The sequence below is a fragment of the Ranitomeya variabilis genome, chromosome 6 (genome assembly GCF_051348905.1).
Source record: "Ranitomeya variabilis isolate aRanVar5 chromosome 6, aRanVar5.hap1, whole genome shotgun sequence".
NCBI classification, from domain to species: Eukaryota; Metazoa; Chordata; class Amphibia; order Anura; family Dendrobatidae; genus Ranitomeya; species Ranitomeya variabilis.
Window position 1 is genome coordinate 519211726 of NC_135237.1, and position 26995 is coordinate 519238720.

General features: G+C 41.6%; 1 protein-coding gene across 49 annotated transcripts in view; it reads left to right on the top strand.

Moving 5' to 3' along the window:
- The window catches only part of RIMS2 (regulating synaptic membrane exocytosis 2), a 618543-nt gene that overhangs the window by 554571 nt on the left and 36977 nt on the right, over window positions 1-26995 (top strand). For 39 of the 49 annotated variants that reach the window (XM_077271021.1, XM_077271022.1, XM_077271037.1 and 36 more), the window contains one exon: window positions 3360-3601. In XM_077271021.1, the coding sequence (XP_077127136.1) occupies window positions 3360-3601 (242 nt within the window). The remainder of the gene's footprint in view (window positions 1-3359; window positions 3602-26995) is intronic. The other 10 variants (XM_077271056.1, XM_077271007.1, XM_077271027.1 and 7 more) reach the window with 2 other exon arrangements.

Below are 26995 nucleotides of genomic sequence, written 5' to 3' on the forward strand. Positions count from 1 at the left end.
CCTTACTTATAGTACTAATAATTTTCAATATATTTGACACTTGTAGTCTTATGTTCTTAGGGACACCGAGAGGTAGGATACATCTAACTTGTGTATTATCATCAATTCTACCATTATTACAAAGAGATTACAATCAAACAGTAATTAAAAAAAATATAGCTTTATTTATCATCAAAAATAACATTACAATAATACGTTTTAATTATTTTGACGATGTATGTTCAAAGGATCATTGCACCACCTATCGGCATATCACACAGTAACCGTGTTAATGGTCGAACAAGACATAAAATAACAGAAAAGTGCAGTCAGTATCCTGCGGAGTGATTGTCAATAATATATATATTTATATATATAAAATACAATTCATTTTATAAAGTGCAAGTGCCTATGTAATCATATAAGATATAATACAACAAGTTAGTCACATACTGTAAATCCATAGTAGCTTAAACTACTACTTCCTACGTGGATAAATCCATTCCAAGGTTCAGCAAAAAATGGGTTAACTCCCTAACTCACAATGATAAGAAAAAAGTATTGTGTATATAAAGTATAAATATGGGGGAATGCTACAGAGCACATAACAATATCAATTAATAACACAAAAGTAGCATATACCAGCTAAATTGTCCTTGCATGTGCATGCCCGACGTACGTTTTGCAGCAGCTTCAGCTAGGTCTGATCAAACCACCTGGATATATGCTACTTGTGTATTTTATTTTGATTTAACAACTTAAATGCTGCTATCAATCTGCGACAGTGGCATTTAAAGCACATGGACCTGAGTGGGGTGCGCCATTCCTTGCAGTGATATCATTCTGTCTGATATTTTGGTACTCCACTGAAATCCAGCCTGTGGCTTGGCTTCAAAGGAGATCGCGATTTTAGCTATATACAGCAATATTGAAGTATTGCTGTATATAGTATAAGGGCACGTTCACTATTTGGTCAGTATGTTACATCAGTATTTATAAGCCGAAATCAGGAGAGCAAGAGTTAGAGGAAAAGTATAATAGAAACACGTCACCACTTCTGTATTTTTCACCCACTCCTGGATTTGGCTTACAAATACTGATGTCAAATACTGAGCGTGTGAACGTGGCCGAAGTCAACAGATCACAGGTTTAAGTCCTCTAAGGGGTCTAACAAGTACAGTAAGAAAAAATATTAAAACAATTTAAAAAATATTTTAAAAATTCCTCCATTAAAAATAAAGCTATTAAAAAATCAGACCCCACTCTGATGACCTCATTCTCAAAGACTGTCAGAATGGAGAAGGTGGAGAAACTTTTTTTTTTTTCATCTCTCCATCTACAAGAAAAACACTAGGACTAGACACTGATCAAAATCTGATCAATCAGTCTGTTTTTCTCGTACGTGAAAAAATTGATTGTGTGGTTAAGTCCTAAGTGTGACCACTCTTTAATATATTTATTGGTCCACCTTTGGTTCATTAGTAGGTTTTTATATTGACCTCATGTACCAAATGGACAAGTATTATTCACCTTTCGGACACTGATAAGGGCTTCTCCCAATATGGACCTCCTCAACAACAGGCCCTAAGATCATGTGTCCATTTTTGCACTGTGCTTCCGAGTCTGTAGTAGACAGCAATCACCACACTTTCTATTGAATTGCTGTTTTGGAAGCTCATATCGGTGGAGCTTATAGAGCGTAGCCATCTCATAAAACAAGGTCTCAGTTTTCTGCCTGAGGTGTTTCCGAATTACTTTGATTCTGAACTTATTCTGAACATTCTGGGTATTGTACATCGATAGCTAAATTCAGAATGCCATCACTTCCCCACTATCAAAGAGCATTGCATTGTGGAGGCATCCGATCTCAGTTGAGCTGGCCATATATCTACATTTTTTGACTACTGAGACCTAATGTCCGCCCCATACACATGAACGCTCAGCCCAGTGTAATTGTCTCGTCAAATAGTGATAGGAGAGGAAGATGCTTCCAGACACTGATTCCAGCTTTTTAGGTGAGACCAAAAGGATCAAACATTTACAAATGTAACCTGCTCAATCCTTTTTCTCTTCTCCGGACAACTGCCTTTGGACAAGAGTTGAGACTCCCCCTTTACAGAATTGTCAGGTCCCGCTGAAATTGGTGGGTTTGGCCATCGTTCATCTGATTGTTTATGGCCACTGATAGACTTAGGGTAGTCCATAGGAGAGTGTAAGGGTTGTAGCCACTGCTTCTGACTTTTCTGGTGGAAGCTAGCCACCATCAATGCTTCATATTTTTAGATTGTCATCTATAAGAGGCAGATATCTGGCACACAACAAATGCTTTTGCTCAGGACTTCTACACTGAGTGTCTATCGACAGCTGTGAGTTAATGGAGTGGACTGAATTATCTTACCAACAAGAAATACACAAATTTCATAGAACTTGATGTCCTACTAGATGGTTGGTCTTACTCAGCTTGGAAAAAAGACCGGAGCAGACGTTACAACACATAAAGAGTAACTAAACGTTTGGGAACTTTTTTTTTTTATATTTTGATAATCCTTTTAATTTCAAGCAGAGCAGTGGAAGTCCAGGTTCTGAGACCCCCCAACGATTACCCCAAAACCCCTGAGGAGAAGAAGGCTCCTACATGAGCATGCACACAGAGTTGCTTTCTATGGATACAAATTGCTTCTATTACATCCATAATCCGGCCTGCGTGGGCGCTCAGACAGAAAGTCTATCCTTTCTGCACTCTATATGCGCACTCATGAAGGAGTTGTCCACCCATCTCTTCTGAACATGACACAATTTTCAGCATTTTTTTCAGGGAGTCTCAGGACTTGGACCACATCCACATATCTGTTTGTGAGCATCAAAACATTTTTAAAAAAGTTACGGTAGGGTTTCCTACTCTTTAAAGTGCATCCGCTCTCCAAGATGATCCATGCAGGTCAGTTGAGAAATTAATGGGTACCATGTTCAGCTGAGCCATTCTGACCCCTAGTTTTAGCAATCAGTGGAGGGTTCACCACCTATATCACCAGTGATTAAATCTACTGACATATTATTATGATATCTTTTTTTTCTAATTGTAAGTACACTTTAAGACTGTCACGGTGACTGAAGACGAGGTAGAAGGTGCCAGTACCTTATATGATGAGTTTTGTGACGTCATGTCTGTCCTGTGTAACATTTTTTCATTGTTTTCTTACACTTCAGTGTTTTTTTATATCAATACTATAATGTCTTCAAGTCTAAAAGTCTCCAGTTTATTGTAGTCTGTTTTCCCTAAGTTTTTCATATTTTATCAACTAAAAACTTTACTTTTCTGTCTTTTCGCCCCCTTTCCCCCCTGTTTTGTGTGCAAACATTATCTGCCAATTGGCTGACAGTGTTTTTACATCCAAAATGCAAAGCAGACAGATGGGCGCCTCGGGGAAGAACATGACTAAAAGTACCAGCATCGGAGGGGATATGTATACATTGGAGAAGAACGATGGCAGCCAGTCTGACACAGCAGTGGGCACAGTGGGTGCTGGCAATAAGAAGAGAAGATCCAGCATCGGCGCCAAAATGGTGGCTATTGTTGGCCTCTCACGGAAAAGCCGAAGTACCTCACAGCTCAGCCAAACAGGTAGGGCTTACAATTTTGACTTTTTTCATTCAGAAATTGTTTTTGAACTTTTTGTTTTGCAGTACTGTGCTGCTAAACTAATTTTATGGTTCATATTTACTGGTGAATCCTTCAGGAGATCAAGGGTCGCTCTACGATGGGGCATTGGAGAGCAAGATGCACATCTACTGTTCTTGCGCAGTTGTTCTCCGATGTTTGTGTCTGTCTCTAGGGTTGGCGTTGGGTTATTCACATGCATTTTTTTAATATGGCCATTTCCAGATTTGGAACAGAGGTCTATGTACCGATCAGTTCTCTAAACAAGCCACTATGGATGACAGTATAGAAACAAATAGAGTAAATAATGACCATCGTCCACAGTTCTGGCCCCTAGGTTTAGCGCTGGGAACAAATTTTAATGTAGGAAGGAAAAACAAACTTACACATTGGACTTGTTCTGTTAGTAAAGTCATTGATTCTAATTAAGAATTTTCACAGTGAAATATCTCCAACAAAAACACCTGTAAGATAAGACCACTCCTTATCCATCCAGACCAGATTTTCAGTTCCACCATATATTATATATACTACTGGCCATCCATAAGAAGACCACCACCTATTGAAGACCACTTTTCAATGCAATTTAGGATATTTCTCTGAAATGTTTCACTGTATACTGCTTTATATTTCTTGATGGTTGAAATGTTATTCCACTGTTGTTGGTAAACTTGAGGGTTTGAATGAAGGGAGAGATGACATTTTAAGCGATCATTTTAATTAATTTCGTAAAGTGATGATTTGATTGAATTTAAAGAGAACCTGTCATCAGTCTACCTCAGGCGTTTTAGTTCTGATTAAATCCTTACCTTTCTTCTAGAAATCTGCTATGCTGTTTGAGAGAAATCCATGCTTGAAATTGTATGCTAATGGGTCGGCACAGTGGGCGAGCGCTGCACTTACAGCTCCTGCATCTCTCCCTATTCCCTGCCCACTGCCTTCCTCTTTTGTTTAGCTAACAGCTCACTGAAATATGAGTGATCTATCAGTCAGAGACATGAGGCAGGCAGTGGGCAGGGAATAAAGAGAGAATGAGGAGTTGTAAGTGCAGCGCTCGCCCACTGCACTTGCGACTCATTAGCATACAATTTCAAGTATGGATTTCTCTCAAACAGCAAAGTGGTGGATTTCTAGAAGAAAGGTAAGAGTTTAATCAGCATTAAAGCGCATTTCCAGAGTACCACTAGTTTGGGGTATGAAATCCTGATGACCGGTTCCCTTTAAACACATGTAGTAGTACTGTTAACGTTGAAGACCACATGGCTTATGTTGTTTGCATGCTTGTTATGCAATGTTTGCTTTTTATCATTTTTGATAATAAGTGGGAGTCAGCTGTATTCTGTGGAGTACCGTGGCACCATGTGGTTATTTCCCTGCAGCACCTCCACAGGGAAAGGGAAGCATTACACGGTTACCATTGAAGGTACAAATGTGTTAGGTCCTCCAGGACAATTGATTTTCTTTGTAGATGTTCTCCAGTCTGACTGATGGGTGTAGGATGTACTCCAGACACCGTTTTCAGAAGGCATTTACGATGCAGTTGCAGCTCAATTAGAATTGATCTCATTCTGTTTTGTTTTCCTACTGATTAGTAATCTCCGATTACAATAAAATGGGTTTTCCCACTAATATTTTGTTTAGCAGATGTTTCCAAAAGTTCAAATAAAAAAAATAAGATCATCATTCCCTGATTTAGCAATGACTCTCCACCGCTGCTCCCAGTCATTATTTACAGTCTGCAGTGGTGACATCACGTGACCGCTGTCAATCATTGGGTTAAGCGGCCCCTTCCAACTTAGGCATCACAAGTCGCAGTAATTGACTGCCTAATCGGGAGAACAAGGGTTTGACTCTGTTTTGCTCTAAAACTTGAAGGGTTTACGCAACTGTTGTTCTCTCTCCCTTATATTCTTATGAGCAGGTTTGACTGGACGCTCCCATAACTCCCATAGGGTGTAATAAAAAAGCCGACATCCCCTCCCCTGAGTAAGGTTTTCTCTAAGGTCAGTGTTGTGTCTCTTAAGGCACTTGTGAGCCTTAGACATGCTCCCTGACCCATTCTGTGGATGATATCATCTTATAAAATATGATGTTTTTCATTTGAAAGCCCCATTAAATGTCATATGTTTATGTGCCTGTGCGCTTGATATAATTCTCCCAATAAAGCAGTAATAAGAATAATTAGATCTACACGACAGCCATTGTTAGCACTTATGCAGAAGGGCCTCTATCAGACCCTGTTATATAATTAAGCAGTGACCTAATGTGCCTTTTCCCGATCCTGAATAACACGTCCATCATAAAGGGAAGGCGAGACCAACTAAGCATTAAGCAGGTGAAACCATTCCAAAAAGTACAATGCCGATGTCCCCCCATGTAGTCGTCCAACAGTACCGAGAGGGGTGGCTATGTCTGTGTCCCAAGATGATTGAGCTTGGAGCTTTGTAGACGTGAAGGACCATGAAACTAGATTTGTATAATGTGATTTGTATCTAGATACCATCCAAACCTAGGCCTAGAGGTGGACTGTAGCCACATAGGCCAGTTGGAGATGCAATCACACCCATGCCCTGGTGCCTGAAGAGCTAATATCCTTTCTGACATCAATGCTATGATGACACGTGGCACATGAAGGCAATGTTACAAAGTTTTGACTGATGCCCAATTTCCTTTAGTTACTTGCGGACAAGTCCTGGCCAGTTTACAGCATGTTTCTAAAGCGACTGACCAGAGGCTGACGAGACCACTCAGGTGCAGGACTGTTATAGGGAGCTCTTAGACGGTACTGCGGAGATCCAGGTGGTATAGATAGTGTTACAGCTATGAAATGTGCAAATTAGCTTAGTTTGTAGTGGGTCAAACATTGACATGATGGGCAAATTCGCACAGTCAAATTGGTGGGGAACCATTGTTGACTTTGCAATAGGTTCCTATTTGTTAATATTCTTGTTAATTACCGTGATGAAGCTAAATAAATGGGCAAGTTGTCCTGGCCACAAGGTGCACACCAGGGTTATCGTAGCCTAAATTTTCCAAACCATCAGACACAAATTCAAACAGATGTTTCATACCCATTGCTCTCATTTGTTCAGATAAACTTAGAAACTTCATCGGATTTTATATTTTTGCGTAGTCTACACCAATGAAAGCCATGAAACATTGAAAGGGTAAAGAGTTACTCTAGCGTCGGCCCTCGGTCCCACACACATTAACAGAGCTGGGAATTGGGGGCTTGTTGCATAATCAAACTGGATGGTCTTTGTCTAAGGAGCTGATTATAAATGGCACAAGCAAGGCCTCATTATTTCATGAGCTGCGCTCTTGTTTCGTTCATGGAAAAAAAAAGTGTCCTAATTTCAGGATTTTAATACTCAGGAAAGACTGTGACATTGGATTGTGTCAAGAAACTAGGATATGGTCGTCCATATTGTTTCTACATGTCATATGAGGTGTTTACACAGCTCAAGTGGTTGTGCCGCTTCACCTATTTTTTGCCCGCAGGCCCCGTGATCTGTGAAATAACAATCTGAGCTTTACATGCCCTTTCCAGGTCCAACTTGCTGTTTCCACCTCTGCCCCATTCTTTGTTGATTGGCAGCAGTGGTGACATCACTTCCACAGCGGTGCAGCCAATCACTAAGCTCAACAACTTGTGCCGTCTATAGCTGAGCTCAGTGATTGGCTGCAGCATCCTAGAAGTGATGTCACCACTGCAACTGATCAACAAAAACCAGGGCAAACGACAGAGCCAGGGAGGGTAACTAAAGGCCCCGTCTCACATAGCGATTTACCAACGATCACGACCAGCGATACGACCTGGCCGTGATCGTTGGTAAGTCGTTGTGTGGTCGCTGGGGAGCTGTCACACAGACAGCTCTCTCCAGCGACCAACGATCAGGGGAACGACTTCGGCATCGTTGAAACTGTCTTCAACGATGCCGAAGTCCCCCTGCAGCACCCGGGTAACCAGGGTAAACATCGGGTTACTAAGCGCAGGGCCGCGCTTAGTAACCCGATGTTTACCCTGGTTACCAGCGTAAATGTAAAAAAAACCAAACAGTACATACTCGCCTTTCGGTGTCCAGGTCCCTTGCCGTCTACTTCCTGCTCTGACTGAGCAGCCGTACAGTGAGAGCACAGCGGTGACGTCACTGCTGTGCTCTCACTTCTCACTGTACGGCGGCAGTCAGTGAGAGCAGGAAGCAGACGGCAAGGGACCTGGACACCGAAAGGCGAGTATGTACTGTTTTTTTTTTTTTACATTTACGCTGGTAACCAGGGTAAACATCGGGTTACTAAGCGCGGCCCTGCGCTTAGTAACCCGATGTTTACCCTGGTTACCAGTGAAGACATCGCTGGATCGGTGTCACACACACCGATTCAGCGATGTCAGCGGGGCCTCAACGACCAAAAAAAGGTCCAGGCCATTCCGACACGACCAGCGATCTCGCAGCAGGGGCCTGATCGCTGGTACGTGTCACACATAGCGAGATCGCTATGGAGGTCGCTGTTGCGTCACAAAACTTACTTTTTTATACATCACTAATTTATGAGTTAAAAAAGTTGAAATGGAACAAACCCTTCAAGAAATCATTTTCATAATTTGTAAACTTAAAGACAATAAATCAATATAAAATAGCCTTAAGGGATTTATGACCGAATTAGTAGTGTCAGGATTTTACACAAATTTTCACAATTTCTGCTAAAATGTGGCATGCTTTAAATGGTGCAAAACCCACGACATCACATAGGAGTGTGACTAGAAAGGGTGGCAAATTAATTTCTTTGATCGGATTTATATGTATTTTTTTGAGGCCTTGGTAAATCTGACCCCAGCTCAAACAACTGTAATCAATTTGAAGGACATCTTATACCCGACAAGCCCCTTTAATCTCCAGCATCAGAGTGTGGTCCGAGTCTCTTCCGATTTTCTCATATGTGGAAAAAATTAAAAAAATTAAAAATTCTACCTTCTCCATTCCGACAGTCTGTGAAAATCAGACTGTACTCTGATATTATTCGAGTCTGGTGTGATTTTTTTCACAGTCCTATTGACTTGCATTGACAATTTTGATCTGTCCCTCAGATCCATCATGAACATGTGAATGGTCCCATAGACGATCACAGATAGGACTGTTATCCGTGAAAATCACTCATTCCCAAAAATAGGACGTCTGAAAGAGGGCTGATACTCGTCATCCTCATGAGAATCACCGTATTTTTTTAAGAGGTCTATCAACCATCTAATATGTATGGGTAGATGTAGGGAGGAAGCAGAAGGATGAGGCATGTTGGTTTATTTTTTATCCCTTTAGTTCTCAGGGGACATAACTTTCCACCAGAGGTGTTGGGCAGAGTCTTCTTCCCACTTTCGCCTGATTTAGGCTTTGGGCACTTTTATGGAGTCAAATGAGCAAAAGATTAGAAAACGAGACTCGCCTCGAAGCAACATGCACTTTTTGGATTCAGCAATGGAAATTTTACGACCTGGAAGATGTTTTGTCGGTGAAAAGGCACCTATAGAGCTGTCTATAATACTTCCTCCACTAGATGTCTTACGTTTAAAGGACCATAGTTACCAACTCTATTTGTGGCAATTTAGAGAGGTTTTAGCCCCGCCTCGGGTCCCGCTAAGGAGCAATTTGACCTGGGACATGCCTAATATTTGCTGGTGAAATATGGGGACAGTCTGGCACATCTGGGCTTTAGAGGATAGAAGTACTCGTGAAGATGGGTTGTAATGTGTCCCATGGAGGGACTGGACTAGATGTCTCATCATCTACGTCTTTCTGCTATAAGTAGATGCTTCATTTATTCGCATTCCTGTAATAAGAGCCTTTGATCTCTCTGGAAGTATTTGATTTGTGTAATTTTTCTTCATATTTTGCAGCTCATAACTATTTCATTTCCTTTTGTAGCCACAATTTGTGCTCGTCCTAATTCTCATAGATTCAGGACATTTCAGTAAGAACTGACGTTTATCGAGATGAAGCACGGGTAAATGTACAGAACTATAGCGTCTATGATGCCCAGCTGGCATCTGGCACAGTTACATCCCATAATGATCTGTCATCTTCTGTGGTACACAGACTGCAATTCCTGGACTACATTCCCCATAATGATCATCAATCTGTGCAAGAACCACAATCTTGTGATGCTTCAGATGCTTAATCTACATTTATTAAGAGGCGCATGCAGCTATTATAATGTCTAATGTCTTCCATGGAGTCTAAATAGCTCTATTCTCCGGGATCGAGAGGTGCAGATACGTCAAATAATGATGAAACAATTCAAATGAACATTTATGGCTCCTCCATTAGGTCCCTTCCCTTGTCCATGTTTGCACTGTTTGTTGTGTCCATTTTTTTCATGGATACCACACATACCCATTGTAATCTATGGTGCTGCACAATTTCTGAAACCTTGAAAAAAAATTATTTGGGCACAACCCCCTGATGGGGACTGTGAAGATCTGAGGTTGTGGGTTGTACTAATCACCCAGGCAGGTTAACAATGCAACTATTTTTTATTCTGTACATCCCTGGTGTTACAGCAACTCCGGGTAGATGCCCGCAATGCAATACACCCCAGTCCACAAGATCCCAATCTGGGGCCTGTAGTTCCATTGCCCCCATATCAGTTAATATCCACTGTCTCCCAACTGTTCGTTGGCCCACAGCTTTTGTATCTCCCGCCGGTATAGTCCGCCATCACAGCTCATGCTCCTCTAGATGATGGATGGCATGACCGTAGCACATGTATCCAGCTCCAGCCAGCATCAACCTATAGTACAGTAGCAGCAATTACATTAGTTGGTGCAAATGTCAGAGTCTCATCCTACCGCTGGCTCTCGGATTAAAACTTCTGTGACTTCAGGGCATCCAGAGCAAACTACCCCAACCAGCATTACCCCGCTTTTGGTGGGCACCCACAGAGAAGAGGTAGCGACAAGCTTAGGAGGCTGACCAAGCATAGTGAGGTATATCGCCAGGTGACCTAATTGTCCCAACCTGGGCTTCCCAAATGTTTTCGTGAGTTCAGTGATGCACATTGGAGCAGATCTGTATTCCACCAGATGGAGCCTCGGTTTTCTTGGGCTGTTCCTGAAGAGTCCCTCTGCAGAGGGAGCCAGAGAATTTATACCCATAGCTCCCATTCAGGACATTCTTCCACAGGAATTGTGAGGGGGGGGGGATAATCCTTCATTGTTCGATTGTCCAATTAACCTGCATATTTTCCTAACTTGTGTAGATTACTAAACTGCAGTGGGCTGATGCAATACATAATAAGCTGGTATTCCACAAATTAACACACAAGAGTCAACGTACAGCTTCATATGAAACAATGGCTCAATTGAGACCTCTGAGACACAAACAAGAGTAATAGACGGATTGATTTACCTGATTACCAATCTTGTGTCTGGCATTATGTATACGTAAGATCCAACCCGCATGTCTTCCTCTACTTACTGTCACTGAATGGAAACATCAATTCCTGAGGATGAGCACTTTCCAGTGGAGATTTGTACATCTTAAACTGACGAGCAAGCAAATCTCTAATAAAGCACAACAATAAGATCGACGTAACTGGTGTCCCGTGTTGGAGAAAGTCTGCATCCCTAAGAGCTGAGGACTCCGCTCTACATCCATGGGTCCAATAATCTTTAGTCCGAGGCTAGCTCCTCACAGGGCCATTCACTTTAATCTGGCCTTTGGAGTCAAATTTTTGTTCTGTCTGGTCGCCGTTTTGACAGTCTCCACCTTTCTAAAGCAGGCACAAAAGAGTGGTCGTCTGCGCTTTTGTATCTATCTCAAAAAGATGGACACTGTCAAAGCAGAGGCCACACAAAGCATCTTCCTCATTAAAGTGATTGTTCCCTCGTGGGGTTTGGCCTAAATCCCTTTTTACATTGCTTCGCATGGAAGCCCTAATGGAGCCACTGACATGTGGCCCAAATAGAATATGATTTACAAGGCCTAATGAAAAAGGAGAAACACTGGGCAGATTTTTAAGACTGCTGTGTTAAATACGAGCCTAAAAAAGAACATTGGAAGTATAATGCACCACATTTATTAAGATACGTGCCACCTAAGAGTTGGTGCATTTTTAGACTGTCCTAAAGCCAGAAAATTACATGTATACCTTGAGCAAGTGCGGAATAATGTTTTCTAATGTAGAACTTAAAGTCTTCTTATCCTTTCAGAAAACCTTTATTATTAGGGTTGTCCAATGCTGCCGACCAGTGGGTGGTCCGAGTCCAAAGATCCCTAACGATGGGTCCAAACCCTGCTGTTATATGCGCAGCTCCTGCATGAGCTCCTTAAATTTACTATAATACAGAAAAGCTGTTTTGGACTGATAGGTGCTAGTGATGAGCGAGCGTGTTCAGATTCTGGGGTGCGTGCAGTGAACTGGGTGTACTTGCACTCTATCTCTCTCCTTCCTGTGCTCTGATGAAGCCAACTTCCCAACTTACTGCAAAAGTCCTGGCGCAGCAATCAGCAGGGACTCCATGACTGCTGAGAAGAGCTCCGCCCATATGACTCATTTAGGTTAATTATCATACATAATACATTTTCTGCTAAAGTCCCATCATATGAATAACCCATGTTATTACAGATAGATTCTGTCACAGTTTACCGTAATTTAAAAAAAAAACTGGGTTTTACTCACCCTCCCCTGGTCTATTACTGAGTCTCCATCTCTGTTCCCAGAGTCTTATTGTTTGCAGCGCTGACGGTATGTTGACAGCACTGCAGCCAATCAATGAGCTCAGTAGACGCCACCCAGCAGCCAGAGCTGCTGAGCTCAGCAGGAGGAAAGGCCGCACAGCTCCCCGACACCGACGCGTGGGAGGTCCATTTCTAGTAAGGATATCTGCTCCATCCCTCGGCTTTGTGGCCGAGCATCAAGCTCCGATGTAATGCCGCATAATACATTTTAGTACTAGAGGCAAGAGTATAATATTATAGGATCATAGACTATCACTAGAGGTGTAGGTGACAATATACGGTGGATCCAATAGGATCTTCTAACCCTTGTATGATTACTATCCCTTTAGATATCCGTGCATTGTATAAAGAAGGCACCATCCATTAGCACATGATGAAATACGTGCAACCATATGGTCATTATTACTGTAAAAACATGACCATACTGAACTGATACATTGGCGCAGAACTGCAGAATGTTCTAAGAATGTTTTCTCACCCGACGTTCAGATCCAGATGATTGCAAACATGTCCTGAGCAATTAAGTTTCTCTTAACATACTTTGTGTGGGTGGCGCTGATCAAAGCATTGCTTGAAGGAGAACTCTACATGTGGACCTGTCATGGCATTTGGATTTCTGAGCATTAAATACAGAAATGTGAATACTGTAGAATTCCGTGTAAGAGTAGAATTCAAGTATTCCGTCATCAGCAGCCCCAAAGTGTACTGTGTTTTTGAGGATTGGCCTTACATGATGTTGTGCTGCTAGGCAGGAATGCCTTGGTCTGACATTATAATACTTCAAATAAGGTTTATATACAGTTAGGTCCATATATATTTGGACAGAGACAACATTTTTCTAATTTTGGTTATAGACATTACCACAATGAATTTTAAACAAAACAATTCAGATGCAGTTGAAGTTCAGACTCTCAGCTTTCATTTGAGGGTATCCACATTAAAATTGGATGAAGGGTTTAGGAGTTTCAGCTCCTTAACATGTGCCACCCTGTTTTTAAAGGGACCAAAAGTAATTGGACAATTGACTCCAAGGCTATTTCATGGGCAGGTGTGGGCAATCCCTTCGTTATGTCATTCTCAATTAAGCAGATAAAAGGCCTGGAGTTGATTTGAGGTGTGGTGCTTGCATTTGGAAGGTTTTGCTGTGAAGTAAACATGCGGTCAAAGGAGCTCTCCATGCAGGTGAAACAAGCCATACTTAAGCTGCGAAAACAGAAAAAAACAAGCCGAGAAATTGCTACCATATGAGGAGTGGCAAAATGTACAGTTTGGTACATCCTGAGAAAGAAAGAAAGCACTGGTGATCTCATCAATGCAAAAAGACCTGGGCGTCCACGGAAGACAACAGTGGTGGATGATCGCAGAATAATCTCCATGGTGAAGAGAAACCCCTTCACAACAGCCAACCAAGTGACCAACACTCTCCAGGAGGTCGGCGCATCAATATCCAAATCTACCATAAAGAGAAGACTGCAAGAAAGTAAATACAGAGGGTTCACTGCACGGTGCAAGCCACTCATAAGCATCAAGAAGAAAAAGGCTAGACTGGACTTTGCTATAAAACATCTAAAAAAGCCAGCACAGTTCTGGAAGAACATTCTTTGGACAGATGAAACCATGATCAACCTCTACCAGAATGATGGAAAGAGAAAAGTATGGCGAAGGCGTGGTACAGCTCATGATCCAAAGCATACCACATCGTCTGTAAAACAAGGCGGAGGCAGTGTGATGGCTTGGGCATGCATTGCTGCCAGTGGCACTGGGTCACTAGTGTTTATTGATGATGTGACACAGGACAGAAGCAGCCGAATGAATTCTGAGGTATTCAGAGCCGCCACACTGTGTGCTCAGATCCAGCCAAATGCAGCCAAACTGATTGGTCGTCGTTTCATACTACAGATGGACAATGACCCAAAACATGAAGCCAAAGCAACCCAGGAGTTTATTAAAGAAAAGAAGTGGAATATTCTTGAATGGCCAAGTCAGTCACCTGATCTCAACCCAATTGAGCATGCATTTCACTTGTTAAAGACTAAACTTCAGACAGAAAGGCCCACAAACAAACAGCAACTGAAAACCACCGCAGTGAAGGCCTGGCAGAGCATCAAAAAGGAGGAAACACAGCGTCTGGTGATGTCCATGAGTTCAAGACTTCAGGCAGTCATTGCCAACAAAGGGTTTTCAACCAAGTACTAGAAATGAACATTTTATTTAAAATTATTGAATCTGTCCAATTACTTTTGGTCCCTTTAAAAACAGGGAGGCACATGTTAAGGAGCTGAAACTCTTAAACCCTTTATCCGATTTTAATGTGGATACCCTCAAATGAAAGCTGAAAGTCTGAACTTCAACTGCATCTGAATTGTTTTGTTTAAAATTCATTGTGGTATTGTCTATAACCAAAATTAGAAAAATGTTGTCTGTCCAAATATATATGGACCTAACTGTATGAAATTTATTCATTTTTACTATTTGGTAATGTTTTTATCATTATTTTTCATATCACGATCCGTGTTAAAAAAAAGAAAAAAATAGAAAAAAAAATCTTGCAATTTTCACATTGGCTACTGGGGCTGTTCTAGACTCCTACCTCCTGCTCTTTGAGGAAATGCACATGTACATTAGATGTATTACTCTGGGATTTTTACATATCATAATCACACAATTAAAAAACATTTTTTTATCTGTATTGTTAAAAAAGAAATCCAATAATGAGACTAAATATAAATCCAGTTTCATTACCACTTTTAGCAAGTCTCACAAATACATTAGAAATATTCTATTGACAGTATTATATATTCTATAGTACAGTATTCTTCCTGACAAACCTAATATTATATTCAGACTGAACATGAATCTGAAAAATAATATGAGAAGTCAAACACGCCGGTAAATATGGAAGATTTTTTTTTTCTCGTAATTGAAAGGATCCTTTCGATTTGGTAGTTCTAAATGTTCTAAATGTGAATGTTGTTCAATTATCGTACAGGAAAGATATATATCTTGGTTCAATTATCAAACATGGTTGTAAAAACTTCCAGTCAGTGATAACCAAGGAGAACTTCCCAGTCAAGCGATTTATACAGGGAGTCTGTCAGTAGGATCAACCCTCCTAAGCCGTCTACCTTAATACCTGCGATCTGATGTTTTATTCCCTAGAAATCCACATTTTTCTTAATATGTAAATGAGCTGTTAAGATCTATGGGATGGACATAGATCTCTCTGAGAATCTGCCTCCAGAGCTTATTTTTTAAATGAAAGGAAGCATTACCAGTGTGAGACATGTAAATCAGCAGAGCAGACTGTCTGTCATTACCCTAGAAACGCCCCTTTTCGTTTAAAATAAGCTCTGGAGGCAGATTATCAAGGAGATCTATGTTCGGCCCATAGATCTTAGCAGCTAATTTACATACTAAGAAAAATGTGGATTTCTCTGGAATAAGGCTACAGTGCAAGTAGAAAAAAAACTTAATGATTTGTGTGATTATCATATAGACAGATCCTAGAGTAATATATATCGTCACTGACCACTATATAGGTCATAATTAATAATAATATCCCGTTTTAAATGTTCTTGATGAAGGAGTGGGATCAACTCCGAAACGCGTTGCCTTAAATAAAGCCTCCATTATTGTTCACCAATAACTGCATTTTTCAATCCGAACCAATCCCTAGGGTCTGGGATCCTTGGGGTCAGTGGTTGGAGCTGCAGCCAGTCACAAATTTATCATCCACCATGGTTCCACAGTGTTGGGCCAGTTTCAGCACAACCAGGCCAGCTGAGCAGTACCTTGACTAATCCCCACCCCACAAAAATCCAATCCACACCATGGAGCACTTCTGTTTTCATTTCTCTTGTGATGAGATTTTGAAATGAAAAAAAAAAAATTATTAAACACCAATTTTTAACACAACAGCTTAATCTGGACAACGTGACGTCGCGCCAGCCCTGACTAATTAAGGGCCACTAGACGCTAGAAGGTCAAACATTTGCAGGCCTCCCATCTAGCCACCAGGTACCGCTGTACTGAACGTTGGACCAGAGTCCCACAAATCGATTTGTTTTTCTCTAGCCACAACCGTCCCCTATACAGTGGGACGGTCCAGGATTTGATTCCACGCCCTTCAGTCTCAGTCAGGCATCTGCTGAATGTCCCTCACTACCATCGCCCCCTCTGATATCTCCTCCTGCCAGGGTGCAAAAAAAATGGTAAATGGATGTGGCTAGGGACATGGTCAAAATTGGACACAGCCGCATAGTTTATCCCTCTTTCTGCTTTGTAAAAGTTGGGTGGTACAAATGACCCGTCATTCAAGCCGGAAGTAAAGGCTGGGCAGCGAATAGAGCTGGAGTGACAGAGGCTTCAGATCTACTGCAGTCCTTCAGCCTCATTTACATATCAATTCAAACCCTGATTTCTCATTAACAGAGGTACAGACCGGCCATGTAAAGGTTTTGCTGGACTTGTCTGTGAAAGATCTACATAGACATAGAAGTAGTTTGGAGGGTGAAGTCGTGCTGACAGCTTCACATACTAAATAAAGTTCTCATCTAGTAGCAGCTGCAGCATATTATTGCTTCTCATTGAGTAGGTATATAACCCCCGTAGTAATCACTTCATGGTCCTGAGGGACACTCATTGCCGAGCAGATCTAATTGAGAGATAAACACTTGTAATAAACCTGAAGTGTTTTTCATGTTACATTGGAGGTGAAGTGTTCTTGGTGTTCAGGGTGAAGGGGTCATTTAGATGCCTCCATGTTGTTTACTAGCAGCGTGATTCCCAGAAGAAAGGATTTGTTTTGGAATTGAGACCTCATTATAGATTGGATCAATCCAAGGACGAATTTAGGTCCCGCTCAGTTTTTCTAAGTGTCTTGTAGCCAAAGCAAGGAACGGAATCAGTAAAAACTTCAGAAATAACTCTGCTTCGCTGTCCAGCAGGCTCCTCTTCTGTTCTTGAGTCTTCTATGCTACGGGTCGTCATCTTTATAAAAATCCTGCTCCCTGGGGTAAGTATGTTAGAAAAACAAACAGGGCTCATTCACTTTCCCCAGGTCCATCATCACTCCTTGGTGTCCGATATTGGCTGCAGCGTCGATGTCACGTCAACAATGCGGCAGCCATTCAATGAGCTCAGCAGCTCTGGCCATGTAGGTGGAATACCCCGCTCTGAGTCGATGAGGGGCTGCCGCACTGTCAACGTGACGTTGATGCTACAAATAATATGAGACATCTGGAGCAAGTAGCCGAGACTTTTCAGTGGACCTGGGGATGGTGACTATAGCCTTTTTTAATAACAGACAATGCCCGGGTTCCAGAATTTTTCTAAAAGGCAACAACCCCTTCAATCTTCATACCTCAGTTTCACAACAACATTCGCACATTAAGCACAGAGAAGTCAGTAGGAAACGTGATCCAAAGTGCTCAGTATTAGGTTCAAGTTCACACCTGCGTATTTCAGGGTCCGTATTCTGCTGACCCAAACGTAAAGCCTCATACACACATATATGAGGCAATGAGTTTGGGTCTAGAGACCCCCGGTCAGTCTGGGCATTGCGGTCCAGATATGGACCATGGAATATGCGCTTGTGAGCCCGACCTTACTCCCAGAAGGTTAGCTCCAAGCTCCTTGGCTACAACACACACAATTTGCAGAATCCATGTACTGACTGATACTCTACAAACTGACTTTACCAATGTAGATATCATTGATAACTCCTGTGCCTGTCGAAACGGAGGATATATCAGTAAATTCACCTGTCGGATTGAAAAACGCAAATAACAATAGACTTAAAAAAAAATGGCGCAAATAAAATAATGAATTGGGTTCAAACAAAAAAAGGTTCAAAACTAGATAAAAAGCAGTCACCAAGATGACATATTACTATCCCTATGTCCAGAGCACGGAAAGTTTAGCCGCACTCACCGGTAAAGATAAAACAGGTTAACGTTATTAAAATCCTTAAAGCAGACCTGTGGAGGCGTACTAAGACGCGAAACGGCCATTGTCTTCAACCACGTACCTGCCACCCCTCTCCTCACTGACATGTTTTAAGGTTTTGAATAAAGTTTACCTGTTTTATCCTGGTGAGTGCAGCTGTATCATCTTTGCTCTGGACATTTTATATGCTTTCCCCATTTGGAACTGTTAGCTAAGCACCACCAGATCTTGGTTTTCACATACGTTGCACCACAGTGTTTGGTCCTTCACACCATTTTAATGATAGTGCCGGGTCAGTAAATTTTTTGGGGAAAAATAAAACTGACTTTTATACACTTTTTTACCCCTTACTTGCTCACTTACCCTTAAAGTAAAAAATTAATTCAGAACAAATGTTCAAAATATACAGCATCTGAATAAATCAGAAATAGCTATCTCCAATCCACAAACAAGACGGAGAAACTGTCGTATTTTATTGACTATATTGCTGCTTATATTATGTTTGTGTACCAATAAAAATATTCTTTCAAATACCCTTATGACAGATTTTATGAATAATAGTTCTAATTTTCCACTTACCCTTAAAGTGTCTAGACCAGTGGTTCCCAACCTTTCTTAGGCCCCTTTGACACGTCCATATAATACCGGTACCAGTGTCATCAGTGCCATGCGTTTTCTTTCCAGTATAGCTTCAGAAAAATGAATTCCAAAGCTGCTTCTGTACATTACAGTGTTAAACACGTACAGCACACAGACTGCACATAGCAGACACACGGATGCCATCCGTGTGGTGTACATGTTCTACACGGACCCATAGACTTGTATCGGCCCATGTCATCTGTGCTGCTGGTAAACACGCTCTCCGTGTGGTTTGGATGGACATATGGTGCATGTAAAAGCACGGACCTGTGTGCAGCACCATAGATTTTAATGGGTAATGTGACATCCGTGAAAGAAAACAGATACCACATGTACTGCAAACAGGGACATGTGAAGGGGACCTTACCATGAGAGCCACATTCAGCTCTGATAGATGGGTCGTCAGCCACATTCAGAGCCCCCCACCTAAAGCAGTGACACACACAACCTGATATGACAACCAAAGCTTTCCCATAAAAGTCAGTGTAGATCGCTATGAATACAATGGCCTAACTCTGCCCCGACGCGCGTTTTGCTCTGCTTCTTCGTGATAATTTTTTTTAATTATAATTATATTAATAAAATATTATTTTTTATGAAGAAAATTGTACTTAATCTTTTTACCTTGGTAAATCTCGTTATTAGGTAATTTTTCGGGATTAACAATTGATTTAGTTGAAGTATGACCCATTAGTTTAAAACTAATAGGACAAAACGATTGATAGTTTTCCAAATCTATCAGGAGAATAAAACCAAGGTGTGGGCATGAGATTTCTGAAATCTCATAGACTTTGCTGGTACTGTAAAGCACAGCTTAAAATTTGTATAAAGAAAGCTGTAAAAACGCAACATGTGAACATAGCCTTATACTACATATGAGGATAGGATCTAGCAGATGGGAATGCTGCATTGATGAACACACCTAGTTGGCTAAGAAGACTAGATTTATATGGGGAGCCATATTTCAGGAACAGAGAGACACGGAAACAAAAGAAAAACGTCTAAAGATCCAGGAGAACGGCTGACTTTATATCAAGTAACAAATATGAGATATTCGTGGTTAATGACAGGTCCTCTCTAGGTCATATCTACTACCTATGGTGAAGTCCTGATCCAAGCTGTGCTCCACCACTTCACAGTGGATGTTCACCGGGCTGACTTGGGCTCTTCTTGATTTCTCTTCCTAATTTTTCTTAGATTACTAAGTAAAGCTAGCTACTACTGCATGAAGAATGGTTGTGTTCATCTAGGTCCATACAGACCATTACATGACGCCGCGGCAGCCCAGATCTACAGTACGGGCTATTTTGGGTTTTTCTTCTGCATAATTGATTCCTTAGTTGCTCTTCCTATGTTAATTCTCAATTACTAATATTATCCTCGTGCCCCCCCCTGACAGAATAGCAGAAATGATTCTCAGCACCCCGAGGCGCGAGCAAGTCTCTCGATCCCATCATTCTACCTTTTTTTCTACTACTGTCAAAATGAAGAAGAAATTGGCTACAAGAAGTTTTCATGGATTTTTTTATTTTTCTTACTCCTTGAGTTGGTTAAAAATAAACCCGCTGCCTACAGCATTTATGATAATAGTCTGATGCGTCCCTGGTGGTCTCCTGGAGTGGATGATCGTACACGTGGACCTTGCATAAGTCTAAGAGACAGAGTCTTAAAATATCACAACATTGGGAAATTAATTTTTCGGAACTTTTCGGTGTCTATTATTTCCGCCATGCTCAGAGCTGTGACTCAGCTTTCGCTTTGAAAGCTTCTGATAGCGTTTTTTGGATCCCGGCTGCTGCCCACTCAGTTGGCATTGCTCTTGGGTGGGAGGTAAAGTAGTGAAGATGTGACTGCTCTACGCACTTCATCTAATTTCATCAGTTTGTTTACACACACAAGTACTCCTCTCGTCTTTCTATCATTTTCCCGGCGGATAGTTAGAAATCAGAAATAGCTGCTTGCGCAGAGTACACCGACAACGTGAGTCAGGAGTATTCAAGAACAGAGACGTCGAACAATACAGACACAACATAGATGTACCCGTAGGAGGACGGCAGGGTGAAGACTCGTTCATCACGGGGAGCGGATGTTACACAGTTATAGAATCTGTGGTATTTTCTTATTCCTTGTTTCCTTAAAGGATATGAACATCATAAGGGACATTTATTTTTTTATTAACATGCATGTATTTTGGGCTAAAAACAATTTTCGCAATTGGGTTTTGTAAAACAAAAATTACCTTTGATGCTGCACTGTCTAATGCTGGCTGCAGAATTGTTTAACTGAGAATCTGTCAGTGAGCTCCTTCTGACACATAGATTTCATGTTTACTAAACTCCTGTCAGCTGGTTTTATGGCCACATAAAAGGGTATTATAGAGAAGCAGCGGGCAGAATCCTGGATAGAGCTGCACAGAGGGTTCATGAGACCAATATATGGGTTCAGGTTTGTTAGGAATGATTAGGTGAGATGGGTTTAACTTGTCACTCTCACCCTCCAATCCAGGATGTGCAGCTGAGCTGTTCATTCCTTGTCTGGGAGTGGAGGTGCAAACACCTCTGGTATCTGTATCTGTGTCTGTATCTTGTGATGCTGCGGTAGCACCGTACGCAGTGAAGAGGCAGTGACCCACAAAGTTCAAACACAAAAGTCTCTTTAACCCCTTCACCCCCAAGGGTGGTTTGCACGTTAATGACCGGGCCAATTTTTACAATTCTGACCACTGTCCCTTTATGAGGCTATAACTCTGGAACGCTTTGACGGATCTTGGCGATTCTGACATTGTTTTCTCGTGACATATTGTACTTCATGTTAGTGGTAAAATTTATTCGATATAACTTGCGTTTATTTGTGAAAAAAATGGAAATTTGGCAAAAATTTTGAAAATTTTGCAATTTTCCAACTTTGAATTTTTATGCCCTTAAATCACAGACATATGTCACGCAAAATACTTAATAAGTAACATTTCCCACATGTCTACTTTACATCAGTACAATTTTGGAACCAAAATTTTTTTTTGTGACGGAGTTATAAGGGTTAAAAGTTGACCAGCAATTTCTCATTTTTACAACACCATTTTTTTTTAGGGACCACATCTCATTTGAAGTCATTTTGAGGGGTCTATATGATAGAAAATACTCAAGTGTGACACCATTCTAAAAACTGCACCCCTCAAGGTGCTCAAAACCACATTCAAGAAGTTTATTAACCCTTCAGGTGTTTCACAGGAATTTTTGGAATGTTTAAATAAAAATGAACATTTAACTTTTTTTCACACAAAATTTATTTCAGCTCCAATTTGTTTTATTTTACCAAGGGTAACAGGAGAAAATGGACCCCCAAAGTTGTTGTACAATTTGTCCTGAGTACGCTGATACCCCATATGTGGGGGTAGACCACTGTTTGGGCGTATGGCAGAGCTCGGAAGGAAAGGAGCGCCATTTGACTTTTCAATGCAAAATTGACTGGAATTGAGATGGGACGCCATGTTGCGTTTGGAGAGCCCCTGATGTGCCTAAACACTGAAACCCCCTACAAGTGACACCATTTTGGAAAGTAGACCCCCTAAGGAACTTATCTTGATGTGTGATGAGCACTTTGACCCACCAAGTGCTTCACAGAAGTTTATAATGCAGAGCCGTAAAAATAAAAAATCATATTTTTTCACAAAAATGATCTTTTCGCCCCCAATTTTTTATTTTCCCAAGGGTAAGAGAAGAAATTGGACCCCAAAAAATGTTGTGCAATTTGTCCTGAGTACGATGATACCCCATATGTGGGTGTAAACCATTGTTTGGGCGCATGGCAGAGCTTGGAAGGGAAGGAGCGCCATTTGACTTTTCAATGCAAAATTGACTGGAATTGAGATGGGATGCCATGTTGCGTTTGGAGAGCCCCTGATGTGCCTAAACACTGAAACCCCCTACAAGTGACACCATTTTGGAAAGTAGACCCCCTAAGGAACTTATCTTGATGTGTGGTGAGCACTTTGACCCACCAAGTGCTTCACAGAAGTTTATAATGCAGAGCCGTAAAAATAAAAAATCATATTTTTTCACAAAAATGATCTTTTCGCCCCCAATTTTTTATTTTCCCAAGGGTAAGAGAAGAAATTGGACCCCAAAAAATGTTGTGCAATTTGTCCTGAGTACGATGATACCCCATATGTGGGTGTAAACCATTGTTTGGGCGCATGGCAGAGCTTGGAAGGGAAGGAGCGCCATTTGACTTTTCAATGCAAAATTGACTGGAATTGAGATGGGACGCCATGTTGCGTTTGGAGAGCCCCTGATGTGCCTAAACATTGAAACTCCCTACAAGTGACACCATTTTGGAAAGTAGACCCCCTAAGGAACTTATCTAGATGTGTGGTGAGCACTTTGACCCACCAAGTAGTTCACACAGAAAGGTGCATAGCATTTTATAGTACACGTCATCAAAGTTCAAAACACACGGTTGCATCTCGTCTCAGTGCCCGTTTCATAGCATTACACATCATCTGGCTTTTAGATTGCAGTCCCTAAACATGCCGGACCTCTCCTTGTCCAGTATCCGTGGGGCAACCGCACACCTTATTATAGTCTCCAAACACCGCTTCACATGTTGCAGACACTACACACGCCAGTCCTCCTCTGAATAGTTCCCGTGGGTGTCCTGCACAGATTTTTTATTCACACAGCCGTACACAGCCCAGGATATCCTCCAGATAGCAGCCAGGCACCATATCCACCTATTTGCAATCGTTACACATGCCAGTCCTCTTTCAGGAACAGGAAATCCACCTCCGGGCACAGGACTGTCCACATCCAATTCTTTCGGGCACAAGACATCCACCTCCAGTTCACCTCCTGGCAAAGGACTGTCCACATCCAAGACCAGTTATCATGGATGATTTGCATCGCTGTGTACGCTGCGGGTGCCAGGCTATTCAGCTGCCCTGGGTGCTGGCTCTGCTGGCCTGTGCTGCTTCACACACACAGCCAGCGCTCTGTAGGCCTCTGCTCTGCACACCAGACTGACACTGACGTTGCACCTGACACACCCATACCCCATACTGCAGGGTTTTTAACAAACCTGTGGCCTTCAGCCTTATGGAAAACCTGGACCGGAAATCCGTGACTCCCATGCACACCTATGGACTTCATCCGTCACCATGCACAACCTGGGGAGAACACACAGCGCCCCCTACCTGTGACACAAGTTACTGCCTCACAATCTGCATCTGCGTATGTGAAGTGGCCGAGTACTGGACTTTGAATATTGAGCAGCTGAACTGCTGTGTTTCTCATACTGCTGTATGGACTCTTTGTTTTGTTACTACTCTCTGCTGGAAGTTTATGGTCAATAAACTTTCCTGTTTGGACAAGAAACTGCGTGCCTGTGTGAACGCTGCCAACTACTAAAGAGTTAAATCCCTGCTGCATGTTTACATAATGTTTTTTGTTCAGGCCAGCGAAAACTGTGAGGTGTTCAAGCAGAGACCATGTCAGGAAACGCAGGTGGTTTTTTTCGGGGGGCGAGGGGTTAACCTGAGGCTTTTTTTAATTTAACATTTTGTTTTTTGTTTTTTTTTTTTACTTTCTTGCTGTTCTTGTAAACATTTTTGCCTGGTTTTGGGGATGCTCTTTAGCATTTTTTTAACTGATTTTCAAATCTCGAAGTGTTTTTTTTACATCCATTGAGCAATAAATAAATGCTATCTTTTTTTTCATTAAAAAAACAGACGAAACACTCTAAAACATGTCCAGGTATCTTGTGGGCATCAGGGCTGGTTTTAGACAAAAAGCGGCAGTAGTTTAAAGGCGGGCCCCAAATGCTCACATATTGCACCATCACTCAAACATTTCGGTTGCATTTACGTGCGCTCAGTTCAGGCCGATCGACAATATTGAAGTCGTTCAATGTGTGTTTTCCGGCCCCTTTACTCTGGCTGAGGAAGAATGATGGGGACAGAACAATCACTAGTAAATCAGTCTGTCCCCATACACCTCATGTTATCGGCAGCCACCTGTATTTTCACTGGGAAATGTGCAATGAATAATCAGCATTTTGCTTGTTCTTTGGGTGATATTTACACCTATGAACTCTCATCTGCGCCGCCAGTATTTATAAATGTGGATCGTACATACACACACACAGTATGTGACACAAACATTGTATGTTACACACACCTATGTATATACAGTACATATACCGCATACACCTGTATACACAGAGCAGATACATAGGAACACTACCAAGACAAACCCTTTCTTGACCTAAATGTTTGGGACCGATGAAATAAAATAGCCTACACTCACCTCCCATACAGGCGTATACTGTGCCTAATAATTTGGAACAGTGCATTTTGAGTTTTTATTTATTTTGGAGATTATACTGTTATCATTGGGAGGTTTGTTCAATAAAATTCGGTGTATACTCTAACGGGTGATGACTTTTATTAGACTGACTGTCATTTGCACCGACCATTTAGGAAAATCCAAGAAAAATATTATTTGCATAATAATTTGGAAGATGGTGTATTGCAATTCCTCACATTGGTATCATCAGAAAAAAAAAATACTTGTGCATTTTGAATACTATTAGATTCAGTTTTGACGAAAGTTAATTTGGAATAAGCTGTAAATGTAGCGTGGCATGTGGCGGTAGCTGTGGGCAAGGTACTCGTCTCTTACGTCCCGGCACACTACATGAAAGTGTGGGTCCTGACTGGCTAACCGATGTTGCTGGTTCACCAGGACCAGATGTTGAACAGATCAATGAGGGGTACCACTATTTGCAAATCAATGAGGGACACCACTATTTGCAAATAAACTTTTTACTGAACGGGGACGTTTTTAGGGCATATATACAGTACAGAGATAGCGGGTACACAGTCTTATGAATGTTTCCTTTACATCTCAAAGCATTTCCCGCACCGTTTCCTTCCTTCATTTGTCTATTGTTCTCCTTTCCGCTTTACTTTTTTTTACCTGTCCTCTGTCTCCACTGCTCCTCACTACTTCACCACAACCCAGCTCGACACTACAGTCCTGCTTAGCAAGAGCCCTTTACTCAACCTGTGGATCCGCATCTTCTCTCCCCTCAGGGTGCCAGTATGGCCGGACTTATCGTCTCCAATGCTGACATTCTGGAACTTCCGCACAGGTCTTTCGTTTCATCTCTCATACTCAGTCTTGTCCGGGCCAGTTACCTTGTGAATTGTAAACTCTAGGCCTTTCTGCTAGGTGTCCTTGCCCAGGAACCTTCTTTGGTAGATCACTCTGTCTCTTAGTCACTTCTGCTCTGGATCTCGCTATCTCTTTCCTTTGGTCTCCTATCTTTATAGACACCCCAGAATGCGGCACTGCTCACACTGGACCTCAGATCCTCTTTCTGTGCACTCCAGGTCCTATCTGACAGGAAATTGTCACTTCCTCTTCTATTTAACCTCTCCCACTCTGGAATAGTCTCAAACATTAGCTCTCACTATCCCTACTGTCAAACTGCACACACTATCAATTATTACTAACACCTTTAACACACATTACAATTCACATTATACATCACATTTCGCATTTCACACCACATAACATTAAACTTGTTTCTTCAAGGGGGAACGTGGGCAATGTGTCTATCTCCTTACATAACAATACAACATTTCAGATGGGAACACTAGAGAAAGGGCACTTCATTAGTGATGTGATATAATGCACCTTCCCTATGTTATAGCAGGACACTGGTGGTGTAGTTAATACTTCAAGTTTCACTGCCGTTCACTTCCATTAGCAGTTTTATAGTTTTAATTATTCATCGCCCGACTTGGCCTATTTTTACTGTTCTCAAACTTTCATGGCTGGAGATGCGGGACCTACTTTAATAAGGAGAAGTACAATTTACAGAACTAATTGCTCTATAAAAGGTAATGAGAAGGTCTCACTGAGACCATTAACCTCCCGCTGAGAAGGACCAGACAACAAAGTCTTGTATTGTGAGCGCTCTCAAGCGAGATCACATCATATAATGAGTACAGGCAATGGCGGGGTATAAAACAAGGACAATT